At 36.0% G+C, this 19,125-nt stretch overlaps 2 protein-coding genes across 2 annotated transcripts; one reads left to right on the top strand and one right to left on the bottom strand.

The window, feature by feature from the left end:
• Window positions 1-136: 136 nt before the first annotated feature.
• On the bottom strand, window positions 137-12,894 carry LOC108667380 (activator of 90 kDa heat shock protein ATPase homolog 1). The gene is made up of 9 exons (XM_018154399.2): window positions 12,645-12,894; window positions 6,731-6,813; window positions 6,176-6,375; window positions 5,862-5,982; window positions 5,028-5,134; window positions 2,492-2,632; window positions 1,829-1,930; window positions 1,067-1,203; window positions 137-678 (listed from the first exon to the last, which is right to left on the bottom strand). Exons 1-9 carry the CDS (start codon window positions 12,722-12,724, stop codon window positions 591-593), a joined length of 1,059 nt encoding a protein of 352 aa, XP_018009888.1. The 5' UTR covers window positions 12,725-12,894; the 3' UTR covers window positions 137-590.
• Window positions 12,895-13,638: 744 nt separating this feature from the next.
• LOC108667379 lies at window positions 13,639-17,642 on the top strand. The gene is made up of 2 exons (XM_018154398.2): window positions 13,639-15,483; window positions 16,952-17,642. Exons 1-2 carry the CDS (start codon window positions 13,780-13,782, stop codon window positions 17,198-17,200), a joined length of 1,953 nt encoding a protein of 650 aa, XP_018009887.2. The 5' UTR covers window positions 13,639-13,779; the 3' UTR covers window positions 17,201-17,642.
• Window positions 17,643-19,125: the final 1,483 nt, after the last annotated feature.

Below are 19,125 nucleotides of genomic sequence, written 5' to 3'. Positions count from 1 at the left end.
TGTACCTCAATGGTCAAACACAAACAAGCACACGCTCATGTTTTTAGTGAATTATTTATATTTTTGAGAACTTATATAATCATTTGAGTTTCGTAGCAATTTATGGATTACAGATTACAGCTGAGCGCCTGCAGTAGCAGGCGCTCAGCTCACGTTTACTCGCATGCCCAATTGTTGTTACACAAAGATGTCGATAAGAGAATTCCAAATTGTAGTGCATTCGATGATTTTGAAAAGAGAATTCTAAATTTTAGTGCACATAATGTCGGAAAAGAAGCTAGCACTCTCCATGAAAATATAATTTTTTCTTCCGTTTTATGTCACAGGAATTTGACAACCAATTTTTGCCGATAACGATTAAATAACGTTGTGGTGCACTCCTAACACGTTAGGAAGTAGTAAAGTAATTTGAAATTATTAAATTCGCGGTTCAGGAATACTTAGTTGAAATAAAATTTCTTGAAGGCTTTCACGTGGGAAGCAATTAGGTATAAGCGATGAGAAGTAAAATTTCTTCCAATTCAGATATTAGAGGACGCTTGTAAAAGTTCTATGCAAAGATGGGTGATACATGGCTATAAAATCAAGGGTTACATCAGGGTAGCGCCGAAGCCGAACGTTCTTTTGATGCTCTCCCAGTAGTAGGTGTTCCAGCCTTCCCGTGTGCGCTCGTAGTCGCTGCGAACAAAATTTTCATTAGCACACCAATTATAATTATGTCTGAAAATAAACAGTCATACGACATATCTTGCTCACAAGCATCATTATTCACTACCACGAGGTCTGAAACTAGCAGCAATCATCGTTAAATGTGGTCAAGGAATGTTGTCAATTTTCCCATGTCATGGCGTTTCAGGTTAGTACTATGAATGAAGTACTCGTATATAACCTAAAAGACAGTTTTGCTGCTTTAGCATCCTGTCCCTGTCTGCAGACGATAATTGGACTTTATAAGTCAATCAAAACTTTCTGCGTTGGTTATTGGCCCCAATATATCCCATGTATTTATTCATTAACTAATTCTGGACATGTCGTTGCATGGAGGTTTTCTACACGAATCAAATACCTGACTGGAATGTTTGCCTGCGTGAGTGTCAGTTCAGTGCAGTCCTCCTTCTCGGCGAAGTCGAGCCTGACGGTGGAATAGAGGCCGTCTGGCCAGGTCTTAAAACGCCACTTCTGTACAATCAACTTGTTCGGCTCCTGGCGGCAGAAAAATATAGAATATCAATATATTATTATTTGCTATTATAAATATTATTTATATAAAAACGTACAATATGTATATCCCCATTTCCATCAGGGATCACAGCACGATTATACAAAAAGGCGTGGCCAATATTTCTAGAGTTGCGAGGCTCTTTGCATTGTTACATGCAATAAATAGCTACATGTAAAGATAAGATCACAGTAGATTGAAATGCCCTCCAACTACAGTATAATAAGAGGTGTTACGTTCAGAGTGTAAATTTATCTTCACTTGAGAAATGACGAGATACACATAATCTTCAGGAATGCCGTTTTTCATAAGCAGTAAATCGTGGAGTGAGCGCACAACACTTGTGACTTATAAACCCATGGACTCAAAACTAATGACATGGCGCTGAGTTAACGTCACACTCAAGAAATGGCAGTGAGGATACTGCACAAAAAATTAAGGCCGAGAAAGTGAAACTAGAAAGCATGATGAAGAGTAAAATGTGCCTCTTCAAATGTTTTCAAATCTCTGACTCAAAAATTGGACTCGATAAACAATAAAAAATAAGTGCCACAAGAACAAAATGTTCAAAAAATAATAAAAGTCCGGAAATGTATTACTTCAACTTACGAAAGTTTCAAAGATCCCCAGAACGTTGCCACCAAAAAGTTCAAACTTGCCCCCTTCGGCGACCTCCATCGTAACTGAATTTCGCGTAAATGCCGTCACCATCTGGAAAGAAATGAGATAATCAACCTCATTTATCTTGACCACGGCAGGATGACTAAGTGATTACTGTTCAGAGAGCCGAAATTGGAGCATTGGGTAGCGCGTTCGAAATCTTAGCTAACAATGAAAATTTTGCATTCAGAATTGGAAACTAAATCTGAGCGAGCCTGATAGCCTATTCTTCAAAGCTTCACAGCCATCATTATTAACCAAAAGCTAAATGCGTTCCTGGAAAACGCCTTTACAAAATTTTGAAAAAAAATGGAGAGGTAGTAGGGGTTGTGGAAGCAGTTCCTTTATTACAGCACAAAAAATTAATTTACCAACAATGATACTACGGACCAACAATGATAGTACTATAACTTATGGAGATATAAAATAAAGTAAAAAATAGGTTTTTCACCAGCAAAATAAAACTAGACGAGAAACTTGAGACGATTGAGCACACATTTTCAATACAGACAGAAGATTATAGAATTTAAGGAAAATCAAATCTCATTGTTTCTTGATTGGCATCAATATGTAGTACTAAAACATCGCTAATTACAACAGAACCACCATCACCTCGGGGATAGTGAAGACATTATAGAGTTCCTGGACACGACATTTGAAGGTCTGGCGGAGGGACAAATCTTTGGTGTCTGACGCAGTGGGCTGCTGGCTCTTGAGCTGCATGCTGCTCAGCGGCGAGATCGCGCTGTTCACCTGGAACAATAGCACCAATAGTTAGGAGTTGGTAACCCCGTCAACAAATCACTGATGGCTTTTACAGCTGAACCCACCAACCACTGACGGGAAATAGGCAGCTACCAGTATTTACACCACTACATACATTTGAGTGAGTTTTCTTAGTACGGCCTCCAGTGACGTCATCACATGGCATTCTAGTTCATTAATGGTTATGTATTGTAGATTTCAGTTTGTCATGATCATTGAATTTTTGCTAGCTGACTAAAAAATATCAAAGTTAAAGTTTGTGGACCTACCAAATGAATTCTTATCAAGCAAATAAAGGATATATAACAGTTTTGACACAACCCCTATTCAACAACTTAATGAAATAGTTAAAATATAAGAAAAATTCTTTTCCAAGCCAAAAGAAAGGCACGCAGGCTAAAAAATATTACAAATTTTTTTACCATTTTTAGCAGGGTTGGTGATTTTTTTGATTTAAAAAAAAATCAAAAATCAATGATTTTTTTGATTTAAAAAAAATCAAAAATCAATGATTTTTTTTTTATTTTTTTGTGATTTTTATTTTTTTTCATTTTTTCAGTTTTTTTTTTTTTTTGTCTTTTTGAAGTGTTATTTTTTATGTGGCAATTAGCCTACTAACAATAACAATATATGGATCATAATGGATGGCTAAAAAGGGCACTTATTGCCTTCAATAATGGCCAACAGACCAAGGTGGTGTTTACCACTTAGGGATTTTTATACAACTTGAAACGAGACTTAAGTTATGAGAAAAGCTAACACTGTTTGAAATAAACATGTGCACAATTCAAATATTTTATATCCATTCACTGCATTTAATTATTTTATATATAGTTATGAGAAAAGCTAACACTGTTTGAAATAAACATGTGCACAATTCAAATATTTTATATCCATTCACTGCATTTAATTCTTTTACATATAGTCTTATAATTGTAATTGCTTAGTTTCTAGTTTTAAATTCACATATATAAAGATTGAAATTAAATACTTTCATTAGAATATTCGTATTAGGGTGGAAAATCTTTCTAATTGCCTAAAAGGTCAATACAATCTCAACCTCTCAATATACAGGGTGGGGCAGAATTGATTGAGCAGTTTTGAGGTAAAATAAAAGAGTAATGGAGGTGCATAAAGAAGAAAGTTTATTTTCCTAGAGGTTAGCATAATATACCATTTAGAATACTTATGTTTTGAAAACAATATCAGGAAGATGGTGTCTGTTAGCTGCAACACACTGTTGGAGTCGTTCTCAGAAGTTTTCTACAGCACGTTCACACATATGGCGCGGTATGGCCATAACCTCTGCTGCAATAATCCGTTCCCTTAGCTGTTGTAGGGTGCAAGGGCGACTTCTGAACACCCTCTCTTTTAGATGTCCCCAAAGAAAGAAATTGCAAATGCTCAAGCTCATCTCAGGTGACCTCGCAGGCCACTGTAAATCACCCCTCAGAGTCTGGGAACATGAGTTTCAAAACATTGAGTGACATTCGGGCTGTGTGAGCTGTAGCCCCATCCTGCTGGAACCACACGTCTCCCAATGCTTCATTTTCAACAATGTTTTCCATCATGGGCTGCAAGAAATTTTACAACATTGCAGCATAGCGATTGGAATTCACTATTATGGTTACTCCCTCCTCTGAGAACGACTCCAACAGTGTGATGCAGCTAACAAACCCCATCTTCCTGATATTGTTTTGAAAACATAAGTATTCTAAATGGTATCTTATGCTAACCTCTAGGAAAATAAACTTCCTTCTTTATACACCTCCATTACTCTTTTATTTTACCTCAAAACTGCTCAATCAGTTCTGCCCCACCCTGTATAAGCTGGCTAACACATTTAAATTGTATATTGTAATCAATATATAACAAATAGTCAAATAGTTAAAGACTACCTAATTATAGCCTTATAAGAATTAGCTAAGAATAAGATTAGCTGCATTAGCTAAGCTGTACAATGTATTGCACACTTGATGCCTCTGTACCAAAATCATTCAATTTATTGGAACCTAATCACACTATAGGCAACAAGTTTATATACCAATTTGTCATTCATAGTACATTTACAGTAGACCATGAATAACAATACCTCAATATAAATTAAAGACTGCCACTCAATATATTTAAATATATGAAAAAAAATCGAAAAAATAAAAAAAAACACGATTTTTTTATAAAAAAATCAAGTGATTTAATCATTTTGATTCAATCATTGCCAACCCTGATTTTTAGGATACCCAGAATATAATTATTAGCTGACATGAAAACAGCAGGATAAACAAGGAATAACTTTTATAGGGGAAAATTTTTTAATTCATCCAATAAAGAAAAATCGTAGACAAGTATAAATAATAATCCCTAAAACTATTGTAGTACGTACCGAGTTATCAGCAGTCTTAGGAGTGCAGGTAGTGGTGGCAGTCTTGCTCTGTGTAGAGGCAGTCTTAGCGCTGTGGGTGGTGGGTAGGATCAGGTCTTGGGCATACTCTGCAGCACCACAGAAAAACAATATCATCTCTTGAGAGAACATACATATTTATTGATACTAATTAGTTTCATAGAAGTCCACTTGCTTACTATTTAAGCATGAGAGTAAGGCGTTTTGATTCTTTTCTCTTCTGACTCAAATATTTGTTGAAGAGTGTATATAGGTATATATTATGAAGAACAGGCACTGAATATGAATGAATATAATTTTAACCTGCATCTAACAATAAAGAAATAAATTCTAAGCCCAAAATAATTTTATCACAAAAAATTAACAATTGCATGTATTGATGAATATAAATTCTTATGACCATTGCCTCAAAAACCTCGTATACTAGTGCTACTGCAGAAGTACCTACTCTTAGCACAATACAACAGCTACCTATTAGATGAGCACATACATGAACCTTCAAAACTGAGATACTAAAAATAGAAGCATCCAAAACCAATCTGTACAATATCCATGGACACGAGGCATCAATAATAAATGGGACACTATTTGAATGAATGTCATAAGATTTTTAGATGCCGATCATGACATTTCAAAATGAATGCCAATCATTTCATTAGCTGCTAAAGAATTGTTTCAAAGCTACTTTACTTAGTATCAAAGTGAGTTGTACAGAAATAAGAAAATGCAATAACATAAGCACACATCAATTAACTTTGGCAGCAAACATACAATGGAAAGTAAGAAAAAGTAAGACTCACCCAGTCCCAAACTCACCTTCCCGGAGAGATGTTAAGTAGCAAGCAAGCTTATCCCGGATGATTGTTGTACCCTCAGTACGCAGGTATGTCTTAACCTGCTCTCCAAATGAGCCTCCTGCTGAGACTGAAACATTCACCTGTTTCAGGGCAAAAGGTAAACAGTCCATCATTTATTGCTACAACAAAAACATGAAAGCAATGTTCTTCATTAAAAATTGCATTTGCATACATTAAATATTTTTTATTTATACTTCAACGACATTTTAACGATCATGATGCCTTGTTGACAAACAAACTTGATGAAAACTGACAATCTTAGAACAAACTCACATCAACATCAGATGGTTCATTTTCTTCAGATAAATTAGGAATTTCTAAGGTACCCTTGCACTCCTCAGCATCAGGGTCTTCCAGCTCAGCTACCCAGTCTATGGTGAGCACCCATTCATAGAAAAAAATTAATTTGCCTTTCCTGTTATTTGCTGTAGCCTCTCCTTCACATTTGCTTAATGTTTTTAAAGTTACCGTTCCTGAAATGGACAAGAAAAAACATTAAATTAGACAAATGGTTAGCATAGCAATAAATCAACATGTGTTAGCTGTAGGTTTTTTACATATCATCCCTAGTTAGTCAAAATCCTGATCACAGTACATTGAGCTTGATTTTTATTTTCCAATGCAACATTGCAATTATTAACTATTTTATCCACAGATGTATTTATAGATCAATGTCCTAACAAAAAAAAACATTTGCTGTAGATATTCAGATATTCACACCTACCTCAATGAGACAATAGAGAAGAAATGCCTCAGATTTTCAACACTAAACATCCTATTCAAAAAATTAAAATATTTATTATTTTACAAATTATATTTATAACTTACCTAGCCCTTTTTTTGAAAGAACCAATCCTTCCATAAGGGACTTTAATTTATCCTTGCTCCAACTGCTGGCATTTTTCTCAGACCTGAAAGTTAAGAGCAATAATTAGTTGCAGGTTACAAACACCATCCACCATCACTGTTTTTGTAGCACTTCATTTCACCCTAGTTTTTAAGATTGGTTTTAAAAAATCAACTGACAGAATTCAGAATTCATTTTTCAAGACACAAACTTAGTCCAGTCATGGGTTTCAAATCCCACATTTTACCATAAAAATTGCACTGAAAAACTTAATATGCAGGTAATAGACAGATGATAATATTATATATTTCTTTAATGAGTCATTCTTTTACTGCTAAAAGAAAGCCATATGACACCCAGTCTGTTAAGAACACATGACAAAAATAAGTCAAAGACGCCAAATTAATTGCCCCAAACAGGCGAGGGTATGATCAATGCAGGTGGAAGTTACCAATAACACTTCTCCATACATTGCAACATATGATGTACTATATAGCCAATGGCAATAATTTATAAAAGCTCAGCATGCATTACAATCACAGCAGCTGCAGGTATCCATTCCCAATCTAAGCAAGGTTGATTTATCATTAATGATTGGACCAGTAACTTCAAATAGAGACCAATTCAAAGGGCTGAGCACTGAGGCCAGAATGATTATATATCAACCCATAAGATGCCAATATGTCAACCTAAAAACCATACAAGTCTGGTCTGACATGACTTCAAGCCTACAAATGTGAAAACATGAGCCAAAAACCATTTGTCCATTGGAATTTGATCAGAAGCATGGTGCTGAATGCTAGATTGTAAGTGACTAGCAAAATTCAACTTTCCTGAGATGGCATATTTGAACGCTCATGATTCCCAATGAAACCAAATTCCCAAAATGCTTGACTTTGGACCTGGGAAAAGAAAATCCACTCAAATTGTGCAATTTCAGCTTGAAAATTTACTAGCAAAAATTCTATATTTTCCAATCTGTTTTCACAATTTCACATGGGTCAGTTCCTTTACAAGGATTGGTGGCAAAGGGGTAAATATGCTTTTAAATTTCCACTTTTACCAATTATTCAGTTAGGTATTAGGATGAAGCAAAAACAATAAAATTTTTAGTTTATGATACTGGTCATATTGATATTGCAAACTGGAATATTGGAAAGGATTTTCCAAATATTTGGTATAAATCAATTTGCAAATATTTTTGAAAATAATGAACAAAAGTGTATGTTTTTTCCTGATTTTTCATTATTTAAACAAAATAAACAAGGCAAGAACCATATACAAGTAGGCTAAAATGTCTACACACATCACATTTCAGTCCAAATCAGAACAAATTTTGTTAGAGTGGCAGATTGAGACAATAACAATAAGGCTTTGGCTCATCATGATTTATGAAATCTTTTTAGCCCACAATTTTTTTAAATTCTGCCCTATATTCCAGATCAGAAACAAATTTGCAAACATCTGTCATAAATCCTGGTGATCAGTTGGTACCATAAAATGGGGTAATAAGGGACATGCGGGGTAAAGATAACTCACCAACAATAACACCATTTTAATTGCGTCAAGTGAATTCAGTATAATAGAAAAAGATTGTTAAAACATACCTGAAATAGAAAGGAATATTTTAGTGACAACCATCATATTTTTTTGGAAAAATAAATCATAGTTTAAGTTAATTACTTTTCATTCTACGTTGCCTGGTTCACAATTATATCTACAACATTTTATGTACAATTTTGTGATGGCTGATGAAGCATTAATTTTTCGTTAAGTGAAATTTTTTTTCACTGAGCAGTGAGCAAAGTAAATGTAAATTGTAATCAAAATTTTTTTGTTAGGGTAAACGTGGTGTATTCCGACATCGTGGGTAATTCCGTCATCTCTCTGGTTTTTCCTTTATATTAAGCTTTGTTTTAGTTCCATGCATTCGTTGATGGTTGAAATGGTGACGTCATAAATTTGCACGTCAAACTACTGCCAAAACACTAGGTCTTGGCCAACTAGCGGGAAAATATTGAGTTCCAAAGAGAGACAATGCACGCTACCCAGTGAGATCATCGAAAAATGTGTCAAATTTGACAGTTGACCTTGCTCTACCAAATCGTGAATAACTGTTTGTATAGGAAGAATATTATGGTTTGAGACTTTTAAATACGTCTATGAATATATTAGGAATCCTTTAAGTATACTTGTATTTGCTGATTTCAAGTGGTAAATAAATTAATAGATGATTAAGTTGTGAAATGGATTTAGACACATGAAAATTAATTCCGTCACAACTTGAATTGGACACACACAGATCGTTCCAATCTGTGTACAAAAATTAAAATTTGCTTAATTAAAAGCTTAATAGTTGTTAATTAAAAGCGTAATTAAGTAATGTTCAATATTCATTAGTGTTCTAATTCAAAGCCGTGTTGTATTATCTGACATGCACCACCAAACAACAGATGGAATATGACTTTTGTTACATCATTATATTGCATAATTTTTAGCTCACATCATCTGAGGTTAGGTTTTACATAGTTTAGTTATGTTCCAAAATTAATCGTCTTTCAATGAATGGTCGTTCTTATCATAGGCTGATTCGATGCACAGTACGGGTTGGTGGCGGGCACCACATGCACTGCATGGCTGTGGCACTAAATGTCCAAATGATGCCAAAATGTTTGTGCATTTGCAGATGACGCTAGGCCATACTATAGAAGGTTGGTTTCCTGCTGGCAGATAGGTCTACTTAAATGGATTTGAAAGCCGCAAACACTCAATAATTCAACACTTGTGGGCAGAAGTGTTGAAGGGCAGGCTACATACAGTATTGGAGGAAGGAACCAAGGTGGTATTATCGAAGCAGGGCAGTGTTGGTCTCCAACAAGCGACCCTCTCGAACGGCGTTTCTCTTTCCCCTGTCAAGCTCTTCTGATGAAACGTTTTTTTCAATTTCTCTACGTGGATAAAAAGGAGTCCCAGGTTAAGAGAGAACCATTTTTAACATGAATTTAGCATTATAGGAAGTTTATTTTCTCATTTATTCCTTGAAGTTTGACAAACAAATAGGTCTTCCATCATGCTTGTTCCCATTTGAATTAAAAATAAATGATGCGCACTTTGAATATATGTATGGCCTAAGCATTTGTGTGTATTTTTTAATGTATGGCCTAAGCATTTGTAAACATTGTGAGCCTGTGAAACGAGCTGTGTGTAGAGCAGGCCTATCTACAAAATTTCATGTTGGTCTAAATATTTTCTAAATGCAAATTAACTCACATTTACCTTCAATTAAAAAAGCTGAAATTTTTAAAAGATGTTTATTGTTGCAAATGGATTTTTGCCTAGAATCACAAAACACACATCTTAAATTGCTCATAAAAAAGGCACATCATGTTAAGGATTTTTCATTTCTTTAATTGTATTAGTCGTAGCTATAAGGTAGCCTTTTTAAGATATTCTGTATGAGCTTATATTTCATTGCAGGTGAATTGTTTTTGTTGTCTGCGGTTTAGTACCATGCTCTCGCCATACTCGCATAGTGGCAAAGCAGAGAGTTTTTTAGACTCTCTCTCAAGTTCATTTTTGAGTCCCATAAGTAGACTGTAGACCAGTAAAGTATCCTGGATACCAGCCTTATCATACATAAGAAATTGATTTAAATCTTGGGTAAATGAGGAAGTTAGAAATGAACTGATTCTAAAAAATCTCTGGTTTGTCACTATGCATACTCGTATATATTAAACTGTGACCGCAGCACGAACGTTATGTCAAAAATGAGGACCATACACTTGCCTCTCAGACTTTAGTAAAATTGTGTTATATTTTTATATTTATAATATTGTAAGGTAGGCATTAGCATGAACTAAAATACATGTGAATTAAGGAATAATGTTTAACTGCTATTTCTCGGGCAAAATTTGAGCTTAGCTATTCGTGATCTGCGCGTATGCCATCGCCGCCAAGAGTTTGCAACTCGCAAGTTTGCGGTTCAAGAATGGCTTTCCATGGCTTGAGAAATAGGTTTACGGCTTAAAAATTTGTTAATTCGCGGCTCAAATAATCCAGTTAAATCGTGATCGCGCGCTGTGCTCCTGCCATCGCCGCCAAGAGTTCGCAACTTTGCGGTTCAAGAATGGCTTTCCACGGCTTGAGAAATAGGTTTACGGCTTGAAAATTCGTTATTTCGCGGCTCAAAAAATCCAGTCGCGGCTCACAGAGTAGATCTTTTCCTCCCCTGCTGACGCGTAGTGCGGTGTTTTGAGAGTCACATAAAGCAAACAGAACTTGAGTAACGCATACGGTTATTTTTATAGTTTTTCATTTCTTGATGTGTCCTTAATGTGACGGAATATACTATGTTTACCCTAATTGATTTTTTGGTAAACTGGAGCAATACAGGAGCATAGTGACAAACCAGAGATTTTTAAAATCAGTTCATTTCTAATTTCCTTATTTATTCAAGACTTAAACTAATTTCTTATGTAAGATAATGCTGGTATCCATGATACTTTACTGGTCTACTTATAGGACTCAAAAATGAACTCAAGGGAGAGTGTAAAAAACTCTCTGCTTTGCCACTATGAACTGGAGCCTTTGCTAATCAAGGTTCTACTGTGAATGAATTTTTAGGGTTGTCCCTTATTACCCCAACTTGCAGAAATGGCTGCCTTTTTTTGGAATGAGCTACACAAATTCAGTCAATCACATTTTTAAGCCAACACTTGTGTGCAACTTTTATGCAAGTAAAATTTTTAACACGGCAAATATTTTTCTAGCTAGGGTAAACCAGGCATGGAATATATCTACTTGGCAAGCCGCGACTGAATTTTTTGAGCCGTGATTCCATTTCTACGAGCCGTGATTCCATTTCACTGAGCCGTGAGTTCCATATCTCGGCCATGAAAAGCCATTTACGAGGTGCGAATTTATTTACAAAGTCCATGCACGTGTTACCCCAAATTTGTAATTTTACCCTTAAACAGTCAAACGGCAACAATAAAATTTTTGTCTACTGTAAGTTCAGCACACGTTAATGCAGTCTGACCGCTTTGACATGACCGCAACTATGCGCGATCTTCAACAAAACGTTTTGCTTTTTAATAAATATGGCAACATTTTGTGACGTTTCATCATTGCTGACGCGTAGTGAAGTGTTTTGAGAGTCATGTGAAGGCAACAGAACTTACGTAACGCATACGTTTTTTTTTATAGTTTTTCATTTCTCGATGCGTCCTTAAAGTGTCGGAATATACCGCGTTTACCCTACAGGCCTTAGCAGAGGAACTTTTGAAAAATCTTAGTCTCACTTTTCACACATTTTTTCAGAGATTTTTTAGAGATAGTAAATGTATGATTTCTTAACTAGCTTCATGTTACAATTTACATCATATACAAAATACATAGATAGTAATAATGTTACTTTATGGCTTTATGCCATTATTTTTAGTTTTATAATATTTTGATCAATTTAGCTGCTCAAACATCTCTGCAAAATGTAGAAGACTAGGAATTTAAAAGCAAAGGAAATCATCAAAAAGTTCATCTTTTCTTAAATGAGAAACATTTCAGAGACCATCTGCTGATCTCCATCATCAGTTCAAAACCTAGAACACAGGTACAATTGCCCATACAAACAATTTAAAAAAATAGGTATAGCCGTATAGGCACTGCGTTGTCTGCGTAAATGTTTAAATTCAATGTGCAATTGCAATGTGCATACTGCATAGCATCATTAGCATGTAATGCTGATGTCCAAATGTGTTACTTGGTAGGTAAACAAGACAATAAGGTCAGATATCATCTATTTCAATTGGCACGTTTGAATTTACCACTACCCGATCGTGAGTCGCGCCCCTACTCCAAAGATAAATATTGACGCCGGTGTAACCGTTTTAAACTTACCAATGCCAATTATTTACATTTGTAGCATCTGGTCTGTCTTCCACGATCCATCTTGGGTCACCTTCTCCCCATTTAGCCATTTAAAAAAAATTAGAATAAAAAGAGACCGTAAGAAAAGATAAGCACACGAACGTGCTGTGACTTTAAAATTCACAACAATTCGAGTAATCGACCACAGTCCACACGACGTGTCGGAGCTCCTCACTTGACAGACGCCAGGCACGTTTTCCTCCGAGGTGTGTACGAAAATCTCGCTACTTCTCTTGCGATAATTCAAGTATATTCCAGAAATTTCTCCATCTTGCAATTCCCCAAAATTATCGAAACAAAAAATTCATCTTTCGTTAATAAAAATAAATCCAGAATGGATTTACCAAACGTATTGCATAACCTAAACGTGATACAACAGCAATAATTGTCATTAATTTTCCCGGATTAATTTATTACGTGACTGACGGAAGCATATACAAAAAAATTAATATATAAACAAATTACTGATAATTTTGGTTTCGAAATGTATGATTAAGTCTTATTTTTACTTATAAATGAATTTTTTAGGTTAATCATTGAGATGTTTTATTGCTGTTGTTTTAATTATGTTTATTTCATCATAGTTGACAAACCAATTATAACATTAAACTCATTCAATTTACCGTTCTGAACTACTAGCAAACCGCGCTGAATTGAAAATTTTTGTTTATACACAATTTTTAGCGAGGAACTTGAGAAAGCAGTTTAGCAAATAATTTTGCGCACAATAGGTCACAGTGCCCGACTGCGTTTTCGAAATCTTTCTCTGTACACGTTTCTTAATTCAGCTACTGCATTTCAGATTTGTTACACTTTCGAAATTAATGGCCACCGTCTTTTGATAATAGTGACCCAAACTTTTTACGGGATTTTCTCCGCTGTGTACAGAAATAGAGCTTTGTAGTCTTCGTCGACTCTTCGAAAGCGTTAAAAGCGGTCAGTTCGTCTGCAACTGTCATCGGGTGGTGTAGACACATAAGGTGCTCCAGTCAAGCACTATATACTCGTTGCGACAGCCTGCTATCTTCATCATTTCAGTAGCGGAACAGCCCATAAAATAAACAGTCTGTCTGGATTTTTTGTTTCATCATTAATATATCATAAAATGTTACGAATTAAATTCGTCTTACTGATTTTTACTATACAGACACAATGGGCTCATGGTCAGAACAATCATCTTCCCACTCGACTCATTCCTCCTCCATCGAACTTGAATATTGTTAATATCAGAAGAACTCATTATCCAATATCGCAATCAGCACTTCATCTCCAGTCCGGCGCCAGTATGCTGGCGAAGTTACATACAAGCAACGCTCGTGGTCCAGCAAGTTTGTCGACAAGATTTAACACGCCTGCTGAGCAATTGAAACATCTTATGAACACTAACTTTCATCAAAATATGTTATCATTTAACCGAGGATTTTCACTCCCTCCTATGAATTGGCAAAACAACAATCAATTTTCAGTAGGTAAATATCACACGACTTCTTCATTTGTACCTTCTGCGCGGCACATCACGATGAGCCCTAAGTTCAATGCTGAGCTGTCAAACGAGAAGTTAAAATCAATAAGGTTCCTTGACAATACTTTGGATACAAGGAATTCGGCAACAGTTACTCCAGTAACTAAGCCTAGTTTACCGTCGGACAAAAAAATTGGTAAGTCCACTTTTCCTGAACCACAAATTGTGTGGGGTGATTCGCACAGGCCTAAATTATTGACTCAATACGGAAAAGAACTTGCCGCACAAAATTTATTGTACCCCCCACTGAAAGATATTTCATTTCAAAAGGATGGAATTTATGATAATGGTTCTTGGAAACCCCTGCATCAACCAATCGCCTCGCAAATTGAAATGGACAAGGAAAATTTGCCGTCTTTCGATAAAATTTCAAATTTATTTGCTTCATGGACAGCTCCATTGCCACTTACCACTCAAAATCCCATTCAAAATTTGTACGTCAAAACAACCCCAAAGCCCCAACATTTTCTTTCGCCTTCGTTGATCTTCAGAAGTGATATAGGCAAGAGGCAAGTTTCCGCACGCGCACAAGAATTGGCTCCATTCTTCGTTCGATTTTCTACGACTCCTCCTGCAAAGTTGGAATCTTCGGAGTTTGTGATTCACTTGAACTCTACGGACCGAGTACAGAAACTTATGAATTTTTTAAGCAAATACCTGCAAAGTCCCTCGCATCAGTTGAACAAAGAATTGCACGAAATATCTGCACTTGGAAGCAGTGAATTTGCTCCGTGGTCAGACGACTTCTATTTGACCACTTCAAATCCTCCAAATAAAATCCCAACGAGCTATCAGACAAAGTTCCGTAACGGGTTTTTGGATTTGCTTTATCTCAACAACCAAACGGATCATCGCGACCTGGCTAATATCGATGAAGATGATTTTAAAAACTTCTCAGGAACGACGAAACTGTTCGACAACTTAGTGGAAGTAATTTCTTCTGAAGTTGTAGAGCCATTACAAAACCCTCAAAACTCCATTCGTGTTACACCGCAACCTGTAAAAATTGACGTTTTTCAAGATTTTGATTCATATGACACCGCTTCCTTTGAAGGAGACTTGATTTATTCACCGTCAATTTCAACGCTCCTAGGCATCTCTACTGTGTCTAATGTGACTATCGAATCAAATTTTTCTGTCATCAGCAATGAAAACGAAATTGGTCTCACAACACACGATGATGAGTTCGACTTGAACGCAGTTAAAATCTCCGCAAAAACATCAGAATGTCCTAAACTCTACGGGAAAGTTGACTTGCTGTGTGAAATTAATTCGAACGAGACACAGGTAAGAGCATAATTCCTATTGATAAGATTGCGTTCATTATTTGCAGCATTGTATTTTTTGAGATTAGAAGGTAACATCAATGTGGAAAAGCAATTTGATTTTTCTAAGAGCTCTTTAGTTCTTAAAAAATAATCTGTTCCAATGAAATAAATTTAGTTTTTTTTTAATGAAATGTGCGTTCAATCAAATTTTAGTTGATGGAGATGCAACGAAAGGAGAAACTTTTATGCTAGCTTCAAATTTATCCGTTAAAATAAAATGGGCTATTTAATGTTATTTTATTTAGTGAAGCTGTCTATTCGATTGGGACTGCTTTGAAGTGAATTTTAAATTTCGTCGTTGAAATAAAATATAATGATCTATTCAATGTTATTTTATTTGATGAAGCTGTCTACTCTATACGATATGGGCAGCTTTGATGTGAGATATCGTAACGTTCAGTGACGAACGACAACGAGAGCCACAATGATCCATAGACAATGGTCTTCTTATCGTAGTTCTCATACAACGTCGGCGAGAGTGTTGCCGGCTGTGAGCGGTGTGAGGCGATTAGGTTAAGTTCTAATGGTTGGCAGTGAAAGGGAAACTTCGGACGTTACGTCTGGTGAACCTTTTAAGCATTTTAGCGAAGAATCTTTGAGACTCTGCTTTCACAGTGATTGATTATTCACAATTATCCGTGTTTTTTTTCATTTTACTAATCTTGAAAACCCATTCGGAAGGAAATAAATTATCGATCTTCTTTGTGTTGCCCCTTGATCCCGGAATTAAAGTTGAAACATTGTTCAATTTCCCCATGTGAACCTGCCAGATTCTTGAGATTAGCACTAAACGGCGCCTTTTTTATCTTCTTACTTTTATACCCTCATCATTCTTGAAGTCCATTGTCTTCCCCGATCATTAGTATGGAGAAACAAAGCTATGGTTCGTCCTCATGAATTCCAGTGTTATCAGCGCGCTTATGCAACTTGATCCTTAACCTGTTATGAATGACACAAACGTTAAACTCAGGGCAGAAAAACCTTCTATATTCCCCTCTCTATTTTCCTTCGATTCGCAACTCAACGGCTTTTTCTAGTGGTATTATCACCGTTACGTGAGTTTATCGAGGAAAAATCAGGAAAGTCAGCAGTGATAAAGAGGCTGTGATTGAAACGAGCCAAACATTATTTTTGCTAAAAAACTAATCAATGGGCTTCCGTGCAAATTGGGGAGCTTTAAATTTATAAGTACGATTGATATTTGCTTATAAACGTACCTTCTAAATTATTCTCTACTTCAAGGATATTTCTTTTTGTGTCTGGTCTTGCATAGTGTTTCCCACTTAAAACGAGGCACGGCGTTATATATAGTAACGATGGTTTTGTGAGTAGTTAAAAATAATAATATGAATTTAGGACACCATTTTTTAAATAGATCAGTATTAATGTTTTCTTGTTGATCAGTATTGATGTTTTTCTGTTGTCAGAACTTGACCTGGAAGAAGCGCATGTACTCGGACGATGGAGAAGAATCCGAGCAAATGCTGTCGCACGGCAGCAAGATGATGTTGTCTGACCCGCGCATATCATTGCTACGTGTCCCTCCTCCCAACACTTACGCTCTGCGCATCACTGCATTCAGAAGCCGCGACGCTGGCACCTACGAATGTCAGCTACGGTCACCAGAGGGCCACCCCATCGCTTCGTCTCAAGTCTTGGTCATCATGTGCTTTTAATCATGCTTGAACTAACACTATTCGTGCAACCATGCTTTTAATTTTAACAATTATAATAGACTCGTAGTTCAGCTCGCATTGCCCAGGATTGTTAATTATGGCAATTTTGGAATCCTATTTTCGCGTAGTTACCGTAATCTTCAACTCCACTAGTGCAGATATCCGTATTCTGTTGTTAATTTAAATTAATTAATTAATTAACCCTTTCACGGGCAAGTTACCAAATATGGTCACTTGAAATCGTGTTACAAAGAGTCTCACCATGGCTTCTGCTCTAGGTTTGAGGCTTCCTTATCTTAATCATCAGTCAATCACTAATTATCTGATCATCGTTCCATGCATAGCATTACCACCTATCACCTACCATCCTCAAAAATTAAAGTTTCAGCTTGGATGACAATATTGACGCTCTTTCTGCATTTTTTAAATGACGGATGTATAAATATATATTCAATTATTTAAAGTAACTTGATTGAATTGAGTTATATTAAATTTTTATGTTATTAATTTTTCGTCTGCATAAACTAAATTTTAATTATAGAACAAAATTTCGTGTAGTGACCGCATTTGATAAATTCTTCAAGTGCAAAATAAGCCTCCAATATGCAAAATTTTTAAAAAATATATACGAATAAATATTTTGTATAATACTTCTTACTTTATTTAACTGGTATCTGAAATTTTGATTTCATGATATTTCAGCGCTTGCCCGTGAAAGGGAATATAGAATATGATAACATAGTGTTAAGTTTCAAGTTGTACCGTTCGATTAATTTAACTTGATCAGTTTTGTTAGTTGATCTAAATATATGTTACTGAACGTCACGCTATACAATAGCTTATACAAAATATATGAGATTAACTGGTTTACCCCACGCTGCTTGAGACCCGATATTCGTGAGATTGGGGACCTTATCGTCGATAATTCGAGTTTCGTTATCAAATCGTCTTCACGGCTATGATAATAGTTCACATACCTTCTGTAACGTGAATTGAAGAGTGAACCGTTCTAAACCCTCATACAATTCTCGCTCTGATATTCGACTGTCTATATCTTGATTAATTTACGAAAGAAAAATTATATACTTTTAAATTGGGTTTAAATTCATTTTTCTCCAGCTTACGATTAGCAGCAATAACTGAGTCTGCTCTAAAAAATAAATGTTGAGTACAGACAAAGTCCCGACACATTTGGTGTTGAGGATCCGCACTCATATGGCGCAACACATCCTCTAACACGCAAACGAAAAATATATTTTTAAAATATATGATCGACTGGCCGTTTATCCCAGTGTTAGTTGTCCGGGATGGGTTATCCCTGCAATTTGAAATCCTGAATCAAATAAACAATTTTGAAACTAAAGTACGTCAATTAAACGGACCCGTTCAAACCCACATTCAAGTCCCGTACTGAAATTTAATGGAAACTTGACATTTTTATTTATAAATACAATTTTCGTATGGTGAAATAAATATAAAATGATAATATTTTGAAGTATTTAAATCTCCACCCCTTTGTTCAGTTGCTCATGATTCTACTAAAAAGGAAAAAAATATTCCAAATTAATACCACAAAACGATATGTCGTGCGCCCGAACCTTGAGTTTGGAAACGTCGTGTGAGTGTTCAAAGTCGTGCAAAGTTATCCTTTGAGTGTTCAAAGTCGTGCAACAAGGATAATTCCGGGCTTGAAAGGCAAGTCCTATGAGGAAAGATTAGATAGAGATTATGAAGCTTCCAAGCCTCAGTTATCGACGTCTCACTCGCAGAGCTGGGCAGCGCTACTTGGAAATGTAGCGGCGCTACCGCTACCGCTACATGCTCTAAATGTAGCGGGCGCTACCGCTGCCGCTACACCCACTAGATTGTAACGGGCGCTACCGCTACCGCTACAGTAAAATGTAGCGCGCTACATTAGCCGCTAC

The sequence above is a fragment of the Hyalella azteca genome, unplaced genomic scaffold (genome assembly GCF_000764305.2).
Source record: "Hyalella azteca isolate HAZT.00-mixed unplaced genomic scaffold, Hazt_2.0.2 contig1723, whole genome shotgun sequence".
NCBI classification, from domain to species: domain Eukaryota; kingdom Metazoa; phylum Arthropoda; class Malacostraca; order Amphipoda; family Hyalellidae; genus Hyalella; species Hyalella azteca.
The sequence above is the reverse complement of the archived record's forward strand: the minus strand, read 5'-3'. Positions and strand labels throughout refer to the sequence as shown.

Excerpts from the sequence above, each read along its gene's own strand:
- LOC108667380 (XM_018154399.2), bottom strand. The coding sequence starts at position 12,724 with ATGGCTAAATGGGGAGAAGGTGACCCAAGATGGATCGTGGAAGACAGA. Across the intron at positions 6,376-6,730 it reads TCTTTCAAAAAAAGGGCTAG|GAACGGTAACTTTAAAAACA; the intron begins GTAAGTTATAAA and ends TGTCCATTTCAG. Across the intron at positions 1,204-1,828 it reads TGGGGATCTTTGAAACTTTC|GAGCCGAACAAGTTGATTGT; the intron begins GTAAGTTGAAGT and ends TTCTGCCGCCAG.
- LOC108667379 (XM_018154398.2), top strand. The coding sequence starts at position 13,780 with ATGTTACGAATTAAATTCGTCTTACTGATTTTTACTATACAGACACAA. Across the intron at positions 15,484-16,951 it reads TTAATTCGAACGAGACACAG|AACTTGACCTGGAAGAAGCG; the intron begins GTAAGAGCATAA and ends TTCTGTTGTCAG.